Source organism: Bombyx mori, chromosome 25 (genome assembly GCF_030269925.1).
Source record: "Bombyx mori chromosome 25, ASM3026992v2".
NCBI classification, from domain to species: Eukaryota; Metazoa; Arthropoda; class Insecta; order Lepidoptera; family Bombycidae; genus Bombyx; species Bombyx mori.
In genome coordinates this window covers 1227662-1247026 of record NC_085131.1, presented here as the reverse complement: position 1 = coordinate 1247026, position 19365 = coordinate 1227662, and the positions used below count along the sequence as shown (strand labels likewise).

Below are 19365 nucleotides of genomic sequence, written 5' to 3'. Positions count from 1 at the left end.
TAATATCCTGTAGATTCAAGGGGATCGATTCCATTTGACTTTCTATCAATGTGCTCAGTGCGAGTGTTTTAACGTTCTCGATAGCGTAAAAGTTAACTCAATTTGTATGGAGTTTGAATGTTTGCCCCTAGAGGGGCTGTACCTATAATTGAAATTAATAAATATGGCCGTCTATAAAATTAAGTATATTTACAAAAAATAAAAGGTAATTGACTTGTTAATTATGTAATAATAACTTCCTTCAGTGACTACTTAATCGGCCTCCGTTATGCTAATCCTCTTCATCTTCTTCTTCTCCGAACTCCTCTCCCTCTCCTTCCAACACAGGCGGGGGCGGAGGGGGTAAGTGCGCAATACGGTAGGCCTGCAAATAATCAACAAAGTCATTATGTACATAATTCATTTTCACATAATTTCACATTCACGGCAGAAATAGGCAGGGTGGTGTCACCTACCCGTGCGGACTCACAAGAGGTCCTACCGCCAGTAAAATATTAACCTAAATTAGGTATATTACTTACATATATTTAAAAACTTTGTTTATTGTCAAACTTCTGTTATTATTTAAAGTCTGTGGTCAAATTGAAAGGAGATTAAGTTTGTCTGTCTTTAATATTATTTGTTTATAGCAGGGGTGGCCAACTTGATTAGAACCAAGATCTACTGTCTTCTGACGAAAGAATCCGCGAACTACCAATGACCTTTCTTGAAATTTGATGAAACAATGTAGTTCAGTATACAAATAAGCAGCATTTCTTCTTTTATTAAAATGATAAAAAAACTTGAAATTATATACTAAAAGAGAACTATTGTGTAGAAGAGAAGATAAATAATGTGACTTAATGGCATTAACAAATGATAAAAGGTGAAGATGATGCGTGTAGCAATTGGTGATTACGTTGCGCAGTCTGTTTTTTTGTATTTATATATTTTGTCTTGCCACGATCGACCGGTCGATAGCAATCTACCGGTTGGCCACCCCTGGTCTATAGTGCATAGTCTTGGCGAAATCTGTGATTAAAGAACTATACATATTACTCTATGACAATAGAACCATAATAATGTTCAAACTAATAATTTCAATTATATTCGAATCTCGACTACTGGGAAATCACTAGTATTGATAATAATACAGATTGATTCTTGTCACTGAAATTAGTGACATAGTGCAAAATCAAGTGACAGTGCAAGATCTCTCCCGCCGGCTGAGTGATATATTAAAAAATAGATCCTATTACATGCCTCTATATAAATTCACCAAAAATACAGTGAGGAAATTATAATAAATCGAATAAAAATACTCAAGACTTGGCCTAATGGTCTAGATACCAGGCCATAAACTACAAAAAAAAAAGTGCAATGAGTCGGACCTCTTCGTCGGCGAAGGTGGGGTCCGCCATCTCCATGACCTCCGGCCCGATGGGGTACTCGTCTTGCGGCCGCGGCAACTGAGCCGGCCCGTAGTTCGGCGGATCGAACTTCAAGCCCCAACCGATGTACATACATTCAGACTTTCTAAACACACAGTATTAATATGTAAACGGTATTATTTCTAAACATATCTGAATTATTTTGACTGCTTTTCGTTATTTTTTGCAACTCTGAATTTATAAAATATCTCAATTACGGGCTTGCCGTTTATAATAATAAAAGCCTTTATTCAAACGCAAAAAGGATATTTACAAATAATAAACATAATGACTCTGCCGAGTCGATGACATCGACGACTTCGTTTTTTTGCTCAAGTATGGCAAAGGCCTCCTTCATTTCTTTCCACTCTACTGGTTTTAAATCTTTCCTAATCCATATTTTATACTTTTCCTGTAATCGACTTTTTATATATTTATTGCTTAGGTGGGTGGACGAGCTCACAATCCACTTGGTGTTAAGGTTACCGGAGCCCATAGACATCTTCAACGTAAATGCCGTCACCCACCTTGAGATATAAGTTCTAAAGGTCCCAGTATAGTTACAACGGCCGCCCCGCCCTTCAAACCGAAACGCATTACTGCTGCACGGCAGAAATAGGCAATTAGGCTTGTCGTTTACTTGGCCTCAAATGACGTCACTCGTGCGTTCGGCCGAGTACTGCAGTTTGCACCACAAAATAGAATTAAATCTGTACTATCGAATGATATGCGTACTGTCCGGACGTGGCGAAGGCGGCGGCTCCGGGCCACAGGTTGCTCCTGAGCGCGGCGACCGCTCGCTCCGGCGTCAGCGACGAACTGCTGCGGACACTCCACGCCGTCATACCTGCCCGTTACAATCCATTCATAAATGAAATCCAACAAAAAAATAAAAAAAAAGAATGAACCCGTGTTATTGTATAGAACTATACATTAACCTTTTTTAACACGTGTTAACAGACGACTTCTAGGGTAAAGGAATAGACAATCGTTTAATAAAAATCAAACCCGCCAAATATACTAGTAGATGGGTGCATTTACGTTGTAGTTGCCTATGGTCTCCGGAAACCACTTAACTTCTGAGCTCGTCCACCAATGTAAGCAATTAAAAAAAATACAAATTTACGCAATCACACAAGCACGGGCGATTAGGTACCGCTGTTGTCTTGACCTATTTTTACGGCGACTGGTTGAGACAGCAGATCTCAAGACGGGTGACGTCATTCTTATTGAGATGTCTGTGAGTGTCTGTAGCAACAAGCCTCAGGTGCAAGGTGAGTCGTCCGGTTAACACGCAACTCACCTTCGAGCCTAGAGTCTTCCGACAGCGACGTGAAGAGCGGGGGACCACTCTCGGGCTCCAGCGGGGGAGGACCTTCGTCTTCTTCCTCTTCTTCACCTTCTTCCTACGTCACAGAAAATAAGACACGCCTTTAACACGTTGATTGCCATGTAGGTCACCGCTGCACTGAAGTGATTATGTCGATTTCTCTGTTTGATTTTCTTACTAAGGCGCCGAAGCATCTATTAGGCTCTGGGAAAGACGAATCCGAAGACACTTGAGACACTAATTATTAATATTGGGCTATTAGGAGAAAGACTGTATGGATCGACCCTGGGTAGGTTCATAAAGTTGCATGTTCTACACGTTGCTTGATGAGGTTCCCAGGGACGGAGTTGATAGATTTGCTTAAATACGAACTTAGTTCTTAAGTTAGTTGTAATACTAACACACTATGAGACTATGATGTCTTGAAATAAAACTTTTTTTTTCTTTAATTTTTTTTCCGCTAAGTTACCTCAAAGTCTAAGACATAGTAACAGAAATCGACATAATTACTCGAGTGTGCCACGTAGGGCACCGGTGACCTACACGACAGACAACATGATAAGTATCGCACTAAAATCTTTAAAATAATTCACGACATTAGAAGCAAACTGTCGCATACCCAAAATTTTAAACATTTCTGTATTGTCATTAGTTTTAATGTTTTTTGCATTACATAGGACCATTTCACGAGAAGATTTCTTTAAATAATTTACCCAAAAACTTTAAATATTATATAATACAGGTCGAGACTCCACGAGAAAGAAAAAACGACATAAATGTCTCCGCTGTAGTTTTTGTACGTAAAAAGGGATTTTCTTAACAAGAGACTTATTTCCGGCATTGTGCTTCTTCTTCCTCCATAATTATTGACGCTGCCTTCTCTAACTGCCTCGCTAGTGGCTTGGCATAGGTTATTTTCTTACTCATAGCCGTTCTAGAGTACAGAAACTCCTAAGAAGCTTCCTCTCTATATTGGACACGGTGCCCGAAGATGTTAAAGGGCCTGACAATACCTAATGTAGGCTATAACGACAAAGGTAAGATCTTCCACCGAGCGGGTGATATTGTTCGGTAGACCGACGGCCCGAATGTTGTTCGGAACTTGTACATATGCAAGCTTATCTTGAAAATATCGTAAGCGAGATTCAGGCATCTGTCAAATGTCTTGCGTTCGTATGATCGCCGATCGCACCACATTTTACTTTTATCAAACCGACGAAACTAACCATTCCAGCATTAGGATTCCACCAGAGAGTCCTACCCTGTTTCAGTATATGTCGTCCATGATGCACCCAGTACGTGAGGCTCGAGTCCAGCAGGTCCTTCATCGAGTGGCCGTGGTAAAACGGATTGGGGTTGAAATTTAAATCTCCTAAACATAAGAAAACATTCGTTTCCACTGGTGTTTATAATAGCATATTTATCATTAAGTGTCGGCTTTTACCATGATAAAGAGCCTCGTATTTTGCAGGGACTGTCGCTTATTAGCAAAATGCTAAGGAGCGCTTTAGGGCTTTTACTAGTTTAAGTCATATGTCCGTATAACCTCTAGATGCCATTGGTTTCCATTTTGCTTAGAAAAGAAGGTTAGGCGACTTAAGCGCTTATGATTAATATACAGTAGGTATTAACTGTTACCGACCCCCGCCTTCCTCCAAATCAATATCTTCTTCTTCACCAGAACCAAAAGTGTAGAAGCCCTGAGGAGACACGGACGTGCCGGCTTGGATCCGAGCTAGTTGAGCGCGCAGATAATTCCGCTCTGTTCCCTCAAACGGCGGAAACGATTGAACCTTGATTGAACACAGTATTATCCGCTTATTATTCATCTTAATGTAATGGAACAGACGTCCGTTAGAACGGTATTAATCACGGTAACCCCATTTAATTCGTTACAGCTAGAGAGAAAAGATACAACAATTTAGGATGAGCGAGAGTGAGAAAATAAACAGAACGTCTTGCAAACCACTCGACCTTGGAGAGAGGGAAAGAACGAAGCGAGCTAGGTCGTTTCTCTTATACCCAGCATTCCCTATTATAAGAGAAATTTGATTTAAGGATGAAAAATGAAAAAAACCAAAATACTACACACCGCAAAAGAAGTTTCACTTCTTACATGTGCACCAAGTTGGACGCGCACCATTTTTTTTAGTAATAGTAGTTCTAAACCATAGACAAGGGCACTTGCACGGTCTAAAAGGGTCTCGCAAAAATCGAAAATGCTGCTTTTATTTCTGTGGACGGCCTTGCGGATACCGAAATTGAAATGTTCCTGATACAAGTTTGGAATGTCCCTCTCGCTAAAAATTCGAACAATATTATTCCATTTAGCTTTCAAACTTAAAATCAGTACTTCCAGTATTATGTTACAAAGAAAAAATATGTTTTCCTTCATATATTAGCGGTGACATATCAAATAACGACGCAATACCCCTCACTAAACACAAATCCTCCCCAGTTCCAACATGATTTAATAACTTTAGCTAAAAACTCTTGATATTAAAATAAGAAACATAGTACAACAGTTGGAACCAATAATTTTTGTATACATAAAAATATTACAATTAAAAGAGATTAATCGTGAAGTAGAAATTACAACAATTGACTTGTTTCACTTTTAAAATAGTCGATTTTCTCACCTCAGCATCTAGATTTCCGGTCATACAACGCACAGTGAGGCGGGCCACTCTGATCTGATCAGGAGTTACATCCGGGAGACAGATCCACTGTTCGCCTGGATGATTACATACCCAAAACACCTTTAAAAAAATATCTGGTTTTAATGAACATCAAAGGTAACGAAGTTTACAAACTAAGGTAACACAACATGGACTCATAATCCGAGTATGGACTATCGGAACTGAAGCACCTCAAGGAAAATCCTGAGCCTTTGCATACCTTGAGGCTTTTTGAGACTTTTTGACTTGAGACCTTTTTTACTAGTGGTAGGACGTCTTATGAGTCCGCACGAGTAGCCCTGCCTATATCTGCCGTGAAACAGTAATGCGTTTCGGTTTGAAGGGTGGGGCAACCCTTGTAACTATATTGAGACCTTAGAACTTATATCTCAAGGCATTTACGTTGTACATGTGTATGGGCTCCAGTAACCACTCAATACCAGGTGGGCTGTGAGCTCGTCCTCCCATGTAAGCAATAAAAAAAACGACAAATAATTGTGCAGTTTCTTTTCAAGAATCGTTAACCCAATTATAACAACAAACTCTTCAGGACCATACATCTTGCTGTGTCGACTTACGAGAACATTTTAACTTGTTGCTATTTAATGGTTTAGTTTTGTTTGAGACTGTTAAGACTTTCTTTAACACTAAACATACCATAACGGGTCTAACGACCCATTTCGAACTTTTGCATTGAAAATGCACGTGTCATATTATTGCTTTTGCACATTTGACTTCATGACTTTTTTTTACCAATTAATCTACAGTTATTATACAATTTTTTTGTTTTTTTGGGTACCTAATACCTGTCGTATACCTTTATCTACCCGCTATGGTAGAAAATCGGTATCAGTAAGTGTTGGTGTAATTAGTGTTAAAAACTCAATTACCTTCTTATTAACACCTTGACCGGGTCTCTCGACTGGTATCTCGGGAGGCGGCTGCCAAGTAGACACGGGCTCTGGAGGCAGCTTGGGAGGCACAGGCTCTTTTGGCTTTTCTTCTTTACCTTCACCCTCTCCGACTTGATAAAAACAGACATGTGATGGTTACAAATGAATCCCATCATAAGCTTGTATTTTAAATACCATAATCATATGGATTCTTATTGCGATGCTAGTGAGCTTATGATATTTCAACGCAGTATTTTTATTTTTATTTATTGCTTAGATGGGTGGACGAGCTCACAGCCCACCTGATGTTAATTGGTTACTGGAGCCCATAGACATCTATAACGTAAATGCGCCATCCACCTCGAGATATAAGTTTTAAGGTCTCAGTATAGTTACAACGGCTGCCTCACCCTTCAAACCGATACGCATTACTGCTTGACGGCTGAAATAGGCAGGGTGGTGGTGGTCGCAAGCGCAATCTTTATAATAATGTAGATTCTCCCAAAAGTTAATAAATCTGGCGTTTATTATTTTCATTTTACGTTTTCCGACACGTCGAACACTTTAAGGCTCGCGTTATATAAAAGTATGTTTTTTTTTAATAACTTGATTAATACTCATAAAGGCGATCGAATCCTGTTACGAAATATAACCTCATTTTCGCTAAGCTGAAGACTTTGTTTATTACCTTTTTAGGCAGACGAGCTTTTTAGGCGACGGCCCACCTGATCGCAAGTGCTTACCGTTGCTCATGGACCTCAGCAATGCCAGGAGCACAGCCAAGTCGCTGCCTACCGCTGACTACCCTGCAAGCCTCGTTTGAGGAAAGACATGTCATGGCGCTTGGGGAATATCCAATACCTTAATTTATGTATTATTATTTTTATTGCCCCTGTAGGCAGAGGAGCATACGGCCCATCTGATGGTGAGTGGTTACCGTCGCCCATGGACTTCAGCAATGCCAGGGGCAGAGCCAAGCCACTACCTTTTGTTTATAAATTAAATAGACACCAACGCATCTCTTTCTGTTCTTCGGCAACTTGCATTTGTCCTTCTTCAATCCCCTCGCCTTCACCAGGCATGTCTTTCAGTTCAAACTCCTAATAAATATCAAACCAGCTTTACATCGATACGATTTCGGTCCCATATTAGCAATTATTGATTGAAGATATATTCTATGGCAGCAGCAAGCTACTTACAATCATGTGTTTCATTGACTATACACGCACATGGGCAGGTTCTTTTTTTTATTGCTTAGATGGGTGGACGAGCTCACAACCCACCTGGTGTTAAGTGGTTACTGGAGCCCATAGACATCTACAACGTAAATGCGCCACCCACCTTGAGAAGTATAGTTACAACGGCTGCCCCACCCTTCAAACCGAAACGCTTCACAGCAGAAATAGGCAGGGTGGTGGTACCTACCCGTGCGGACTCACAAGAGGTCCTACCACCAGTAAGGCGAAGTGAAGTGATTATCTGTGGAACCAGTTTTAAGGTGCCATCATTGTGACTATTTTTGCCGCGAAGCAGTAATGCGTTCCAGTGGAAGAGTGGGGCAGCCGATGTACCATAGAACTGCGACTATGTCGTAAGTTGGGTGGTGGAACTTACGTTGTCGACGTCCATGGCTTCGGTAATCACTTAATATCAGGCGGGTCGAGAGTTCGTTCATCCGTCTAAACAATAAAAACAAAGAAAACAGAACCACTTAACTCTAAAAAGATATAGTTATATATGTAAGTATTATATAGACACCTTATATAGACATATTATATTGAGCCTTAACAAGTAAAACCTAGCAATTTACCAGGTCCTATAGACTTGACTACGGGAATACCGTCACTTAACTTGAGACTTAAGACCGAAATCACAATCATATTAATAATATTATAATAATAACCGGGAACAAGTCACGCACGGTCATTGGGCCCCAAATTAGGATTTCCTGTACTAGGGGAACCACATTCGGGTACACATGCGTATATATACTTTTAAATATACATATACTTGTCGTGGATAACGACTTTTAGTAATATTAAGACGGTGGTTTTGATTATTATTTTAAATGATGAAATGTTGTTTTGATAAATATCACAAAATGAAGGGTAGACTCCGTAACGCCACAGTATAAAATGGCGGTACGTGGACAGAGTCGTGGCATTCGTGTCAGACAGTGATTCCGTCCGTCTCAGTCAGTGAATCTCTGACAGTCAGTCAGTCAGTCAGTCGGTCTGTCGGTCTGTCGGTATATGCAACGAAACTGTCGGTTTACCCTGTCATTGTGAAAGTTGTGTGTGTTGAGTTTCAATAATTATTATTGAAAAGTTTTATTGACTAAACTGAGTTCAATCGAATACGAGCGATGACGGAACCTACCGCTCAGCCGTCCCTGACGTGCGCCGACATCAGAAGTGAGATCAGGACTCTACTCTCACTGGCGTGACGTGTTTGAACATGTTCGAAGTACAGCAAAAAAAACATGATGCAGATCAGAATACTAGTAGTGGTACGCCACAAGAGCGTGAATGCAGCATACGTAAGTCGTGTAATAACGTCTCTGTTACCTCGATGGAAGATCTGAGCCACGAAGAAATCGTCACATCTTACGTTCTGGCTCATGTTGCCCAGTTTGACTGTCGACTTCATCACATGGCATTTACTAGCGGAAATACAACACGTAACAAGCTATTGCAAGAAATTAAGGCAAGTGCAAATCTCAATGACGAGTGGGTAGTTCCGACAAGAGTTATTTTAAGCGGCTGACTTCTGCTAGAGTTACATGGCACTAGTGCAGTAAACCAGGACATGAGACTGTGAATTGTCGCTGAAATTTTAGAATATACTAGATTCAATACCAATAACACTACACGTTCGATGACTTCGGGCTCCAGCAAGCAAGCAAACAAGAAAGCAAGCAAGTTTCCGTGGGGAAGAAAAATTGACACATCTGAAGTCGTCGTGACCTGTAAGATAAGACGTCCGGTGCGTTCGTGTCTGGCGATGCGGCGGCGTTCGGGTTCCGCTGGCGGATGCAGGTTTTTCCGGTGAAGTGCGTGCTTGTGCGTGCTTGACAAGTGTTCGCGGTTGGCTTCCTCAGTGTGGGAGTAACATCGTGTAGGAGAGGTGGAACCCGTAAAATTGTAGTGTGCGTGGTGGCTGGTAAGATTTGCTGCGGTAAGAAGTTTGCATGGTGGTAAAATGTCTTGTGAGTCTGCACAGGTAGCCGGAGATGAGACTTCCGCGGTCGCGGCCCAGCCAGTCCGCGAGAACCGGGCAGATCGCCTCGACGGTACGGAGGCCGGCCGACGGGTCCGCCAAACGACGAGACCACGCCTCCAGCACGGACTGCCGAGATTGGAGCCCCCGCGCTCCGGCTGCACTTGCGCTAGGGCGCGCCGCCTCGTAGGAGACTGTGAGGTATCCTTGAATAACTCTGACTGCGATCGCGCGCTACCGGCGTCGCAGCGCGGCGACGTTCTCATGGGTAAGAGCGTGGCACCAGACGGGTGCTCCGTATAGTGCCGTCGACCGCACGGGTACCATCACCCTGCCTATTTCTGCCGTGAAGCAGTGGTGTATTTCGGTTTGAAGGGTGGGACAGCGGTTATAACTATACTGAGACCTTAGAACTTCTATCTCAAGGTGTGTGGTGCGTTTACGCTGTGGATGTCTATGGGTTCTAGTAACCACTTAACACAAGGTGGGCTGTGAGCTCGTCTATACATTAAAACGAAGAGCGTAATCAAACGAAATTAGATACGAAGTTTAAAGGGCCGTTTAAAGTAGTTGAAGTATTGGATGGTGACCGTTACACATTGAAAGCTTTAAATTCAAAACGTACTTACAAATACCCACATGATAGGCTAAGAAAAATGCCAGCATGACACATACCAGTCGAGGTTGATGTAAATGATGATGATGAAGAGCAAGCTTAGATTGTGGTGAAAACTCGAGTAAGGATAGTCTATCGGCCGTATTGTGTTCGACCGTACCAGTAGCTATTACGTAGTCGTAGCCCGGTAGAAATCGGTGTCTCTTGAGGCAACTCAAGTAGTCCGTGGGTGCGCGGTGCGCGTTTGGCTCTGGCGGAGGTCGGGGTCTGTAAAGACCATCGTGTGTAGTCAGCGGGTGATGCACACGGGCGATCCACGCTGTGCGCATCATGAGGGCAATTGCGATTGCTGGTCGGCTGGAGAGCCGTGGCGTTAGATATTTTTACTCGGAAGTTTTCTTTGATCTGAGTTCCTGTAAGCTATGCCTGATTTGTACAGAGTAAATTTGAAGTTTGATGAACGACTGTGGTACGTGCTCTGGCTGCTGAATAGTGAACTTTGTATACCCTATTGTTTGATTTGGTTAAAATGGTATTAAAACAGTTTAAAGCTTTGATGACTTTAAATTTTCCGATAAGTCGTAAAGTGTAGTCAGGAGTGATCGAGCGGAACAAGTGTTCTCGTGGATGTTTTTGATTGTATGTTAACCATCACACGAGGACATGTACAATCAGGAAGACCATGTCGCAATCAAAACGTGATTGCTGCAGCCAATACGAGATATGGGACGCAAGCACAGTCTGTCGGCGCTCGATGGGTCAACTATTCACCGGCCGAGCGGAGCGACGTGCCGGTAGCTGCGTAATATCGGTATTTTTGGTAAATAAGAACAATCTGGTGAGTCGTATTATTTTTATTTGGATTCTGGTGCCAAATGCTCTCTTGTCAAGAAATCTATTAGTAGTAACTTCATAATTCAGCAATTTTATACGATGGTTCTCATAAAAGGTTTCTGTTGTTTTGACTCAAAACTGTACGGAACAAATCCTATGCGATGGTTTATTGCTTACCTATTGTATGTAATGTACTACCTGATAGTTGTTTTAATCGGTTCAGTGAGATTGAGCATTCAGCGAAATAGAACTCTTAAATCTAGTGTCCTTATTCGAAGCCCAGACTTGCGTTATTGATGACCAAGCTCGCGATGAGCTCATGGAATTGTTCTTGACAAGAAGTGCTAGAAGCCTTACATCTTTTGAAGTGAAAACCTCTTTAGAATCGTTGTGATTTCAAACCGGATGCAACGAAAAAAAAAAAAAAAAACGACAGGTAAGAGACACAAATACAAAAATGTGTAGGATGAAGCCAGCAAAGAATGAGACAGAAATATACAACATACTATTTAATACAGCGCCATCTGTGAGATTTTTTAATACTAACGTGTGTATGAAAGCTCTTGTAGTGAATTTTAATTTAGGATTATACGTGAAATTAAAATATCAATTCACAGAGGGCGCTACCTTACAATTATTTACTAATGACAAAATTTTACATTTACTTAAGACGTTTAGGATAATTGTATTTTAATTTTGGAAGGTTTCACTTCTACCACGTGTGAATTGCACACATTTTGTTTTTTTTTAAATTGTTCTACCATAAGAATAACAGAGGCGAGCCCCTTCGAATTCTTTATAGTTCACGTGCCATATCCCAAAAGGTTTTTACTTAAAATGATACTGAAAGTAAGAGATTAACTTTGACGAGACCAGAACATTGGAAATTTAGTAAAATTCGATGTTGAATTTTGTTGAAATGAAGACAGATTGCTTTAACTGGTAATAGAACCTATGATTACATAAGGTTGCCTCTAAGTAGTGCTACTGACGAGACTGATCAGTGAGGTGAGAGTATCTCCATCGATTGGTACAGCGGAGACCTGGGTCTCAATGGAGACTATTGTTGTGTTGGTCTACTAATGACCTTGACTCTATATTGTGAAGTGATGTGTATTGGTTTTATCATTTGTTTTAATGATAATGTGGATGGCAATGCCACTAGCTGCGCCGGCAGCCAGGCCAGGAGCGTTCTATACGATTTTGTTGACACTAGTGATGTAGAAGATGTAGGATCAAACGACCACGATACAACTGACTGATTAAAGTAAGGATTTTGTTGTCCTATTTTGTGTGATTAGTAAAGAACAGTATTCAGTGTTATTTATGACTGGTAATTGAACACCTCGCTCGATTTAGGTGTGTTCGTTTTATTACCGGATGGAGGCATTGCGATGTGTTTTATGGTTGAAGTGGGTACTGGATGGAAGTTCCACTTGCGTGCCGGATGGAGGCATTAGTGTTTTGTGTTGAAGTTGGGTACCGGATGGAGGTCCCACTTATTTGCCGAATGGAGGCAATAAGTAGTCAAGAGCTACTCGATGGAGGTGGCACTTGAATTGGGTTATCGTCACTCGATATAGGTGGCATGAGTTACTCTCACTAGATGGAAGTAATTGTAACGATAGTTTGTGGTTGATACATAATACTGATGAAATACTGCTCAGATTGAGTTGTTTTGTAATAACTCGGGTTTCTAATGCTTATTGAGCATTAATGAAATTTTTCAGTTGTATAGTGTGTCACTAATAGTTGGGTAATTAAGTTATCTACTCACACAGGTTAACATAGTCTGTTAAAGATCTTGTTGAAAGCTAACGTTATGGTTTGTAATGAAACGAATCCCAATCCTCAATCATGAATGTATCAGGAGTGGCCGAGACGAAACCTGTTAGATATTGCAGAAGGTTGTTTTCCTTGCAGGAGCGTCACACAGGGACGTGTGACATGTCAGAATGGCCGTGTCGTGGATAACGACTTTTAGTAATATTAAGACGGTGGTTTTGATTGTTATTTTAAATGATGAAATGTTGTTTTGATAAATATCACAAAATGAAGGGTAGACTCCGTAACGCCACAGTATAAAATGGCGGTACGTGGACAGAGTCGTGGCATTCGTGTCAGACAGTGATTCCGTCCGTCTCAGTCAGTGAATCTCTGACAGTCAGTCAGTCAGTCAGTCAGTCAGTCAGTCGGTCTGTCGGTATATGCAACGAAACTGTCGGTTTACCCTGTCATTGTGAAAGTTGTGTGTGTTGAGTTTCAATAATTATTATTGAAAAGTTTTATTGACTAAACTGAGTTCAATCGAATACGAGCGATGACGGAACCTACCGCTCAGCCGTCCCTGACGTGCGCCGACATACTTATATAGGTAACCCTCTATAACGCGGTAGATACGTTCCTACAAAGACCCGTGTTGTGTGAAACCTAGAAGCCAGTACAAAAAGGAAAGATTTTTTCTAAATGAAACATCTCAACTAATTTTAAATAAAAATCTCGTTATCGTGTTGTACCGTGTTACAGGAGGGTTATCTGTATAGATAATTAACACCCAGTTGTAGTGTTGCATAACGTTTGCCCCAGTCTTCAAACCGCTAAGACAACTTTGCTGAAGAAGCAAAGCAAATATAAAAAAAATATCCAAATATTTAGGGCTACATTTTCTTTTACAATATGTTATTTTCAAACGTTTTTATTAGCTTAATATCGACTAGATACATGTCGGTACATATATTGAATGTATCGACGTAAATTTCACCATTTCCTATACCTAATTGCTGATAAACTAAGGGGCTGGCTGATAGGTGAACTAACGGTCTAGCAAGCTAGCAATAGAAACGCTCGATACGAGTCAAAAAAGAGTTCGATAATACGAAATTCTTATCCATTACGCCGCGACGACTGTAAACTTAATGCCAAGCTTTTACCCGGATCCTTCGGTCTAATTCTTCCAAAGTCAATTCGGTTTCAGCAACGTAATAGTTTTCTTTTGTACCATAAATCTTGCCGAAGAATCTGTTTGTTAGAATTAAACTATTAAAATATTTTATCGGCTTAGTCGTGCCACGAGTTCTTATCCGAGAGCAGTTGAACATTACAATTGAGACATTAACTTTATTGAGTGGCGACATTCCCGTTGTGATGTCTATGAGCACCAGTGAACACTTCCAGGGTTACATTTTAGATCGTCTGCTCGTCTAAAACGACACAAAAAAACTTTATTTTAATGATTGACAGACCCTGTGGTACAGTAATTATTATCGAGCAGCTTGGCTTTCGTGTGACACACAAGTTTGTGTGCTACTATTCCATAATTACCTATATTTTAATGTGTCAAATCAATTACTGGTGGTAGGACCTCTTGTGAGTCCGCGCGGGTGGGTACCACCACCCTGCCTATTTCTGCCGTGAAGCAGTAATGCGTTTCGGTTTGAAGGGTGGGGCAGCCGTTGTAACTATACTTGAGACCTTAGAACTTATATCTCAAGGTGGGTGGCGCATTTACGTTGTGGATGTCTATGGGCTCCAGTAACCACTTAACACCAGGTGGGCTGCGAGCTCGTCCATTCATCTAGCAATAAAAAATAAATAAATAAAAAATAAAAAAAATCTCTGGTTCCTATAGTAAGTACCTGTTACCTATTTTTGGTCTAAACTTTCTTTATGACTGAAGGATTACTGATGACCCGAAGGCCTTTCCAGTTTCACCAAGACAGGGGCCAAACCTCCTTCGAGGTTCCCGCGCAATTGCGTGATTTAATCTCGAAAAAGAATAATAAAATACTATTGTTGCTAACCTGACTGTAGATACGGGCTCTTTAATGGCCAACATGTTTAGAGCTATGTAAACCGCGTAGCATTCGCTATCCGGAAGACCGAATCCACACTAGTTGAGAATAAAACAGAATAAACACTTAAAGTGAAAAATAAAATGCATGACCAACTATTTCCATAATATGTAAATTTTTTACTATAAACTCGTCTAATCTATTTTTTTTTTCTTTGCTAGGTCATGAATAAATTAGTTTTTCTCCTACCGACGCCGAAAGTTCGGCTTTCGTCCCGCTGTACAGGGAAGAAAGTCTAACTTTTTCTCCCTGGGTACTGACAAGTGCGCATGCGCGTTGGTGTCTACGTCTGCTCTCACGCACCTAAAATTCTCCGCCATTGTTGTGCTCGGGTAATTTTGCAATATTGTGTTTAGTGTAAAAGTGAAATAAACAAAAGGCAATAAAATTTAATAGTGAAGTATTAAACAAAGATGAGTTCATCATACAGTTCTTATTCAATTATTAGTAGTTTATTTAAAAATAAAAAAAACAGTTAAATTGTTTTTTTATAAGTAGGGGGGCTCCGCCCCCCAACCCTCCGCCAGGGATTCCCCCTGAACCCCACCGGGGCTTCCCCCCTAGACCCCGGCTCGGTGTTCCACGGGTGCTAAGTTTTTTACAATGTCGAACTTTAGGCCTGGTAGGAGAAATTAGTTGTTCTATTACTCAAAAACAGTTATTTATGAGAGTACATATTCAATACGATACTTCAAAAAGCCGGTACAAAGCCTAGGAGAAAAGCGTATACCAGTTTGTGAAACACAGCAAAATGAGCTCTTGGAACGCAGTGTGAATTAATCCAATGCCCAATTCAATTAATCCAATAGCAGGGAGTTCCGGTCGTTATTATCGCAAGGATAAATGAATAAGACAGTGTAATAATCTCAATCAAAACTGTTACTTAACTATGTTACTGTTATGTACTATTATGTAACTATAAATGAAATAGGGCTGGTCATGTTACCTCCTTGAAATAATAATTGCTGTCAATAAGGTCCGCAATCCTGGGCTTCACGTTGTCTTCTTCCAGGTCCAATTCCTGTTCCTCTTCATCCATATCTTCAGCTTTTTCGGCCTTGCTTTTTACCAGCTTAAAAGTAAGAATGATATTACAAAAGCTGACGATAGACGAGTTTGACACAGAGCAACGACTGCAAGTATTACTGCTGAATTAGTTCTGCAATATATTTAACAGCCAAAATCACAAATGCTAATGGACGTTAACCTCATCGATTGAAGGCTGAAAGAAATTTATCGTGTAGCCATTTACCTACTGTGTGGTCCTTCAAACGGATCACGATCTCTTAAGATCAGATCTTCTAACAAAATTGAAATGAAACAAAGTCATTACACGTTTTATATTAGCTTTACCTGAAATGCTTTTTACACACAAATAAATTATATATTTTTTTACACTATTTTCAATTTAAATTGATTAAAATTTATTTTCTATTTTTTAGTTGAATTTTATATAAAGCGTGTTTTTAAGTTTTTTTAAACTACTTTTTTTTTATTCTTTATATAAATGCAATAAATAAAATTAGCTTCTTAAATCTGCCGCTTTACTGTTCCTACCCGAAACATCTCCTCTATTCTTCTGACGACTGCCAGCTGCGGAGGAGACAGATAAACATCGTTTAGCAGATCGAAGTTCGGTCGAAACTTTTCCTGCTTCACCTGCCAAGAGTACTGCTCGAAATGGTCCACCACATCCGGTGGTTTCTGGGACAGGATCTTTTGGACCACGTCAACCAAATGATCGTATCTAGAAGAAGGTTTTGCTAACATTATTTTTTTATTGCTTAGATGGGTGGACGAGCTCACAGCCCACTCCTGTTTATCAATGACATGCTGTCTATAGATGGCATGCATTGCTATGCGGATGACAGCACGGGGGATGCGCGATATATCGGCCATCAGAGTCTCTCTCGGAGCGTGGTGCAAGAGAGACGATCAAAACTTGTGTCTGAAGTGGAGAGCTCTCTAAGGCGAGTCTCCGAATGACAAAATCCTGGTGTTAAGTGGTTACAGGAGTCCATAGACATCTACGACGTAAATGCGCCGCTCACCTTGAGATATGAGTTCTAAGGTCTCAGTATAGTTACAACGGCTGCCCCGCCCTTCAAACCGAAACGTATTACTGCTTCACGGCAGAAATAGGCAGGGTGGTGGTACCTACCCGTGCGGACTCACAAGATGTCCTACCACCAGTAATTTCAAATACGCATCTACTGAATCTATTGAAAAATTCTGAAGCAGAGAAATGGATATTTAAAAACAATATGTATAGGGTAGATTTTCGTAAACAGGTAAAATCAAAGGTTAGAATAGCCGTACAATGTGTCTCCAGTCGCTGCACTCTGCTGCTTTAAGAAGTTTTTCGCTAATACCAAATCATTATTAAGATCTGGCATAACATTTTCAGTGGCCGCTATAATATCCGGCTCTAGCATGTAATCGCATAAGTTCTTTTCCATCTTAATTATTTATGGTAAATCCAGAACGAAGATTAATACAAAAAATCATCAATTCACATTAATTATTGACAGTAAATCACTGTTATTATAGACAATATATTTGACAAACACGTTGATTTACAAATTATTGAAGGTCCTAAACTTTTTAGATAAGAGTTAAAGCTTTTACATATTAGGCCTTTGCTTTCGGTAACATCTGAAATTCCTTGAAAAATCGTATTGCATCAGTCCTTTTCTCGGATGCCTAGACCCTCACAACATATGGACCATTCTCTAGATACATAAGAGCTAACGCAACCGCAAAATGCTCCCAACCTACTGTACAACAATTTTATTGTCCCCATAAATTACATTGTCGCCCTATAAGCTAAATTCTGGCACCCATCTTAAGACATTAACTGTATTTAGTACCCGAGGAACGTAATTGAAATGAGATAAACATAAATAAGACAATTGTACCAAGCTAATAATATTGCTTATAGGGGATACCCTTGGAGAAAGGTACCGTCAGATCAGCCTCCTCCCAGCGAGAGGCAAATTGTACGAATTGTAACGTAAACGCTTTTGAAAATTCGCCACCTCAAATGTATCCTGATCAATGAACAATTTGAATTCCGCGCCAAGTACAGTACCCGGCGATAAATATTGCACATCGACCGTGGGGAAGAGAAGGTTAATTTTTACTTCGTAGAGCGTTATATCTGTCGCACATTACCTGATTGAGATTTAATCTCCATAAATACCGGATGTTAGTTTTTCGTCGCACACAGATAACGCTTTTTTTTCCCTACCTTAGCCTTAAGAGGCTATTTCAGCGTAACCGTATCTAGTAGGTGAGCTCACGGGGCTCAAGCCTGACGACGTTGTTAACACGAACCCTAGGAAGAGCTGTGCTTCGCAGAATCTACCACCGAATCGGAAATGCGACCTACTGAGAAGATCCGGCGAGAAACTTAGTGGGCTATGTCTGTGGGTTAATTTAGTCGCCGAGCCCTACCTCGCAAGCGACGGGTTCGACGTGAACGATGACCGGTGCTTGAGGTACCTAAAAGCACCGTTAGTGGATCGGGAGGAATGACGTGCAGGTAACGCTCTACAACAAAAATAAAATTAGACAAATGTCTCTTTCTAAATAACGATGTGCAATATTTATTGCCTGGTACTGTACTCGTATCCAACAAGTGCGCGGCCTCACTGAGTACATTTTAGCGCGGTTAAAACGTTCACTACGTAACAGGCCCATATCGGCCCGTCGCTAAACTTTCAGCTGGTGCGGACGAAGAAAACTATGTTCCTCTCGCTGGTGCGGACTGATTATTTCAGATGTTTGTAAGAGTTCGACACCGACAACTACATATTATAATAAATTGTATAGAATATGTTTTCGCAAAGTTATAGCATTTTAATCTACCCTAGTGCTGGTGGGTCGAGAAAAACCTGCCACGTACTGGTGGAAATATTGTTGGAGGCGCATTACGATCCGCCGCCGCAACAAATGAAGGTTTATGATTTCGATCGCGGCCACCAACGACAATGATTCCAAACTTCATGAAAAGCACAGCCGTACTCTTCAAAAGAGGTCGTCCTCCCGACACCACTGCTTGTATCTCATCACGAAATAGGTGCGGTAACTCCATTCCTGCCATCATAATCTTTGGCCAGCCCCTGTTGTGGGCCTCGAAGACCAATTACCAGTCAATGACCGAGCTTCGTTTCTACTCGGTCGACCATGATTTAATTACCCCATGATTTTCAAAACTTACATACGTTCCGTCATGAGCTATGCAAGTGTAGTGTTCGCTCAGGCGGCCCACACACACATTTACCCCCTCCAGGTCATCCAATACCGTGTTTGCAAGATAGCGGTCGAAGCCCTATGGCACGCGAGCAATGTCGATCTTCACGACGACCCGAATTTATATCCGATAAGTAAGTATCATCGAGGAGCGTCAGAACGCTCCTTCAAAAAAGTGACGGTCACGACAACCCCTTTACGTGGTCGCCGCCGCAACGCCGTCCCGCAAAACATATTATAGGATCCCCGGATCCGCTTTCGGTGCTTTTAGACTTTTCAAG

General features: G+C 41.0%; 1 protein-coding gene across 1 annotated transcript; it reads right to left on the bottom strand.

Annotated features, from left to right (window-relative positions):
• Window positions 1–162: 162 nt before the first annotated feature.
• LOC101740053 (radial spoke head protein 6 homolog A) lies at window positions 163–17371 on the bottom strand. The gene is made up of 14 exons (XM_038020319.2): window positions 17150–17371; window positions 16388–16577; window positions 15777–15902; window positions 14780–14868; window positions 13910–13997; window positions 7326–7410; window positions 6308–6441; window positions 5379–5498; window positions 4382–4532; window positions 3966–4111; window positions 2713–2815; window positions 2145–2256; window positions 1371–1515; window positions 163–364 (listed from the first exon to the last, which is right to left on the bottom strand). The coding sequence occupies exons 1-14, from the start codon at window positions 17287–17289 to the stop codon at window positions 272–274; spliced, it is 1722 nt and encodes a 573-aa protein (XP_037876247.1). The 5' UTR covers window positions 17290–17371; the 3' UTR covers window positions 163–271.
• Between the last annotated feature and the right edge of the window lie 1994 nt (window positions 17372–19365).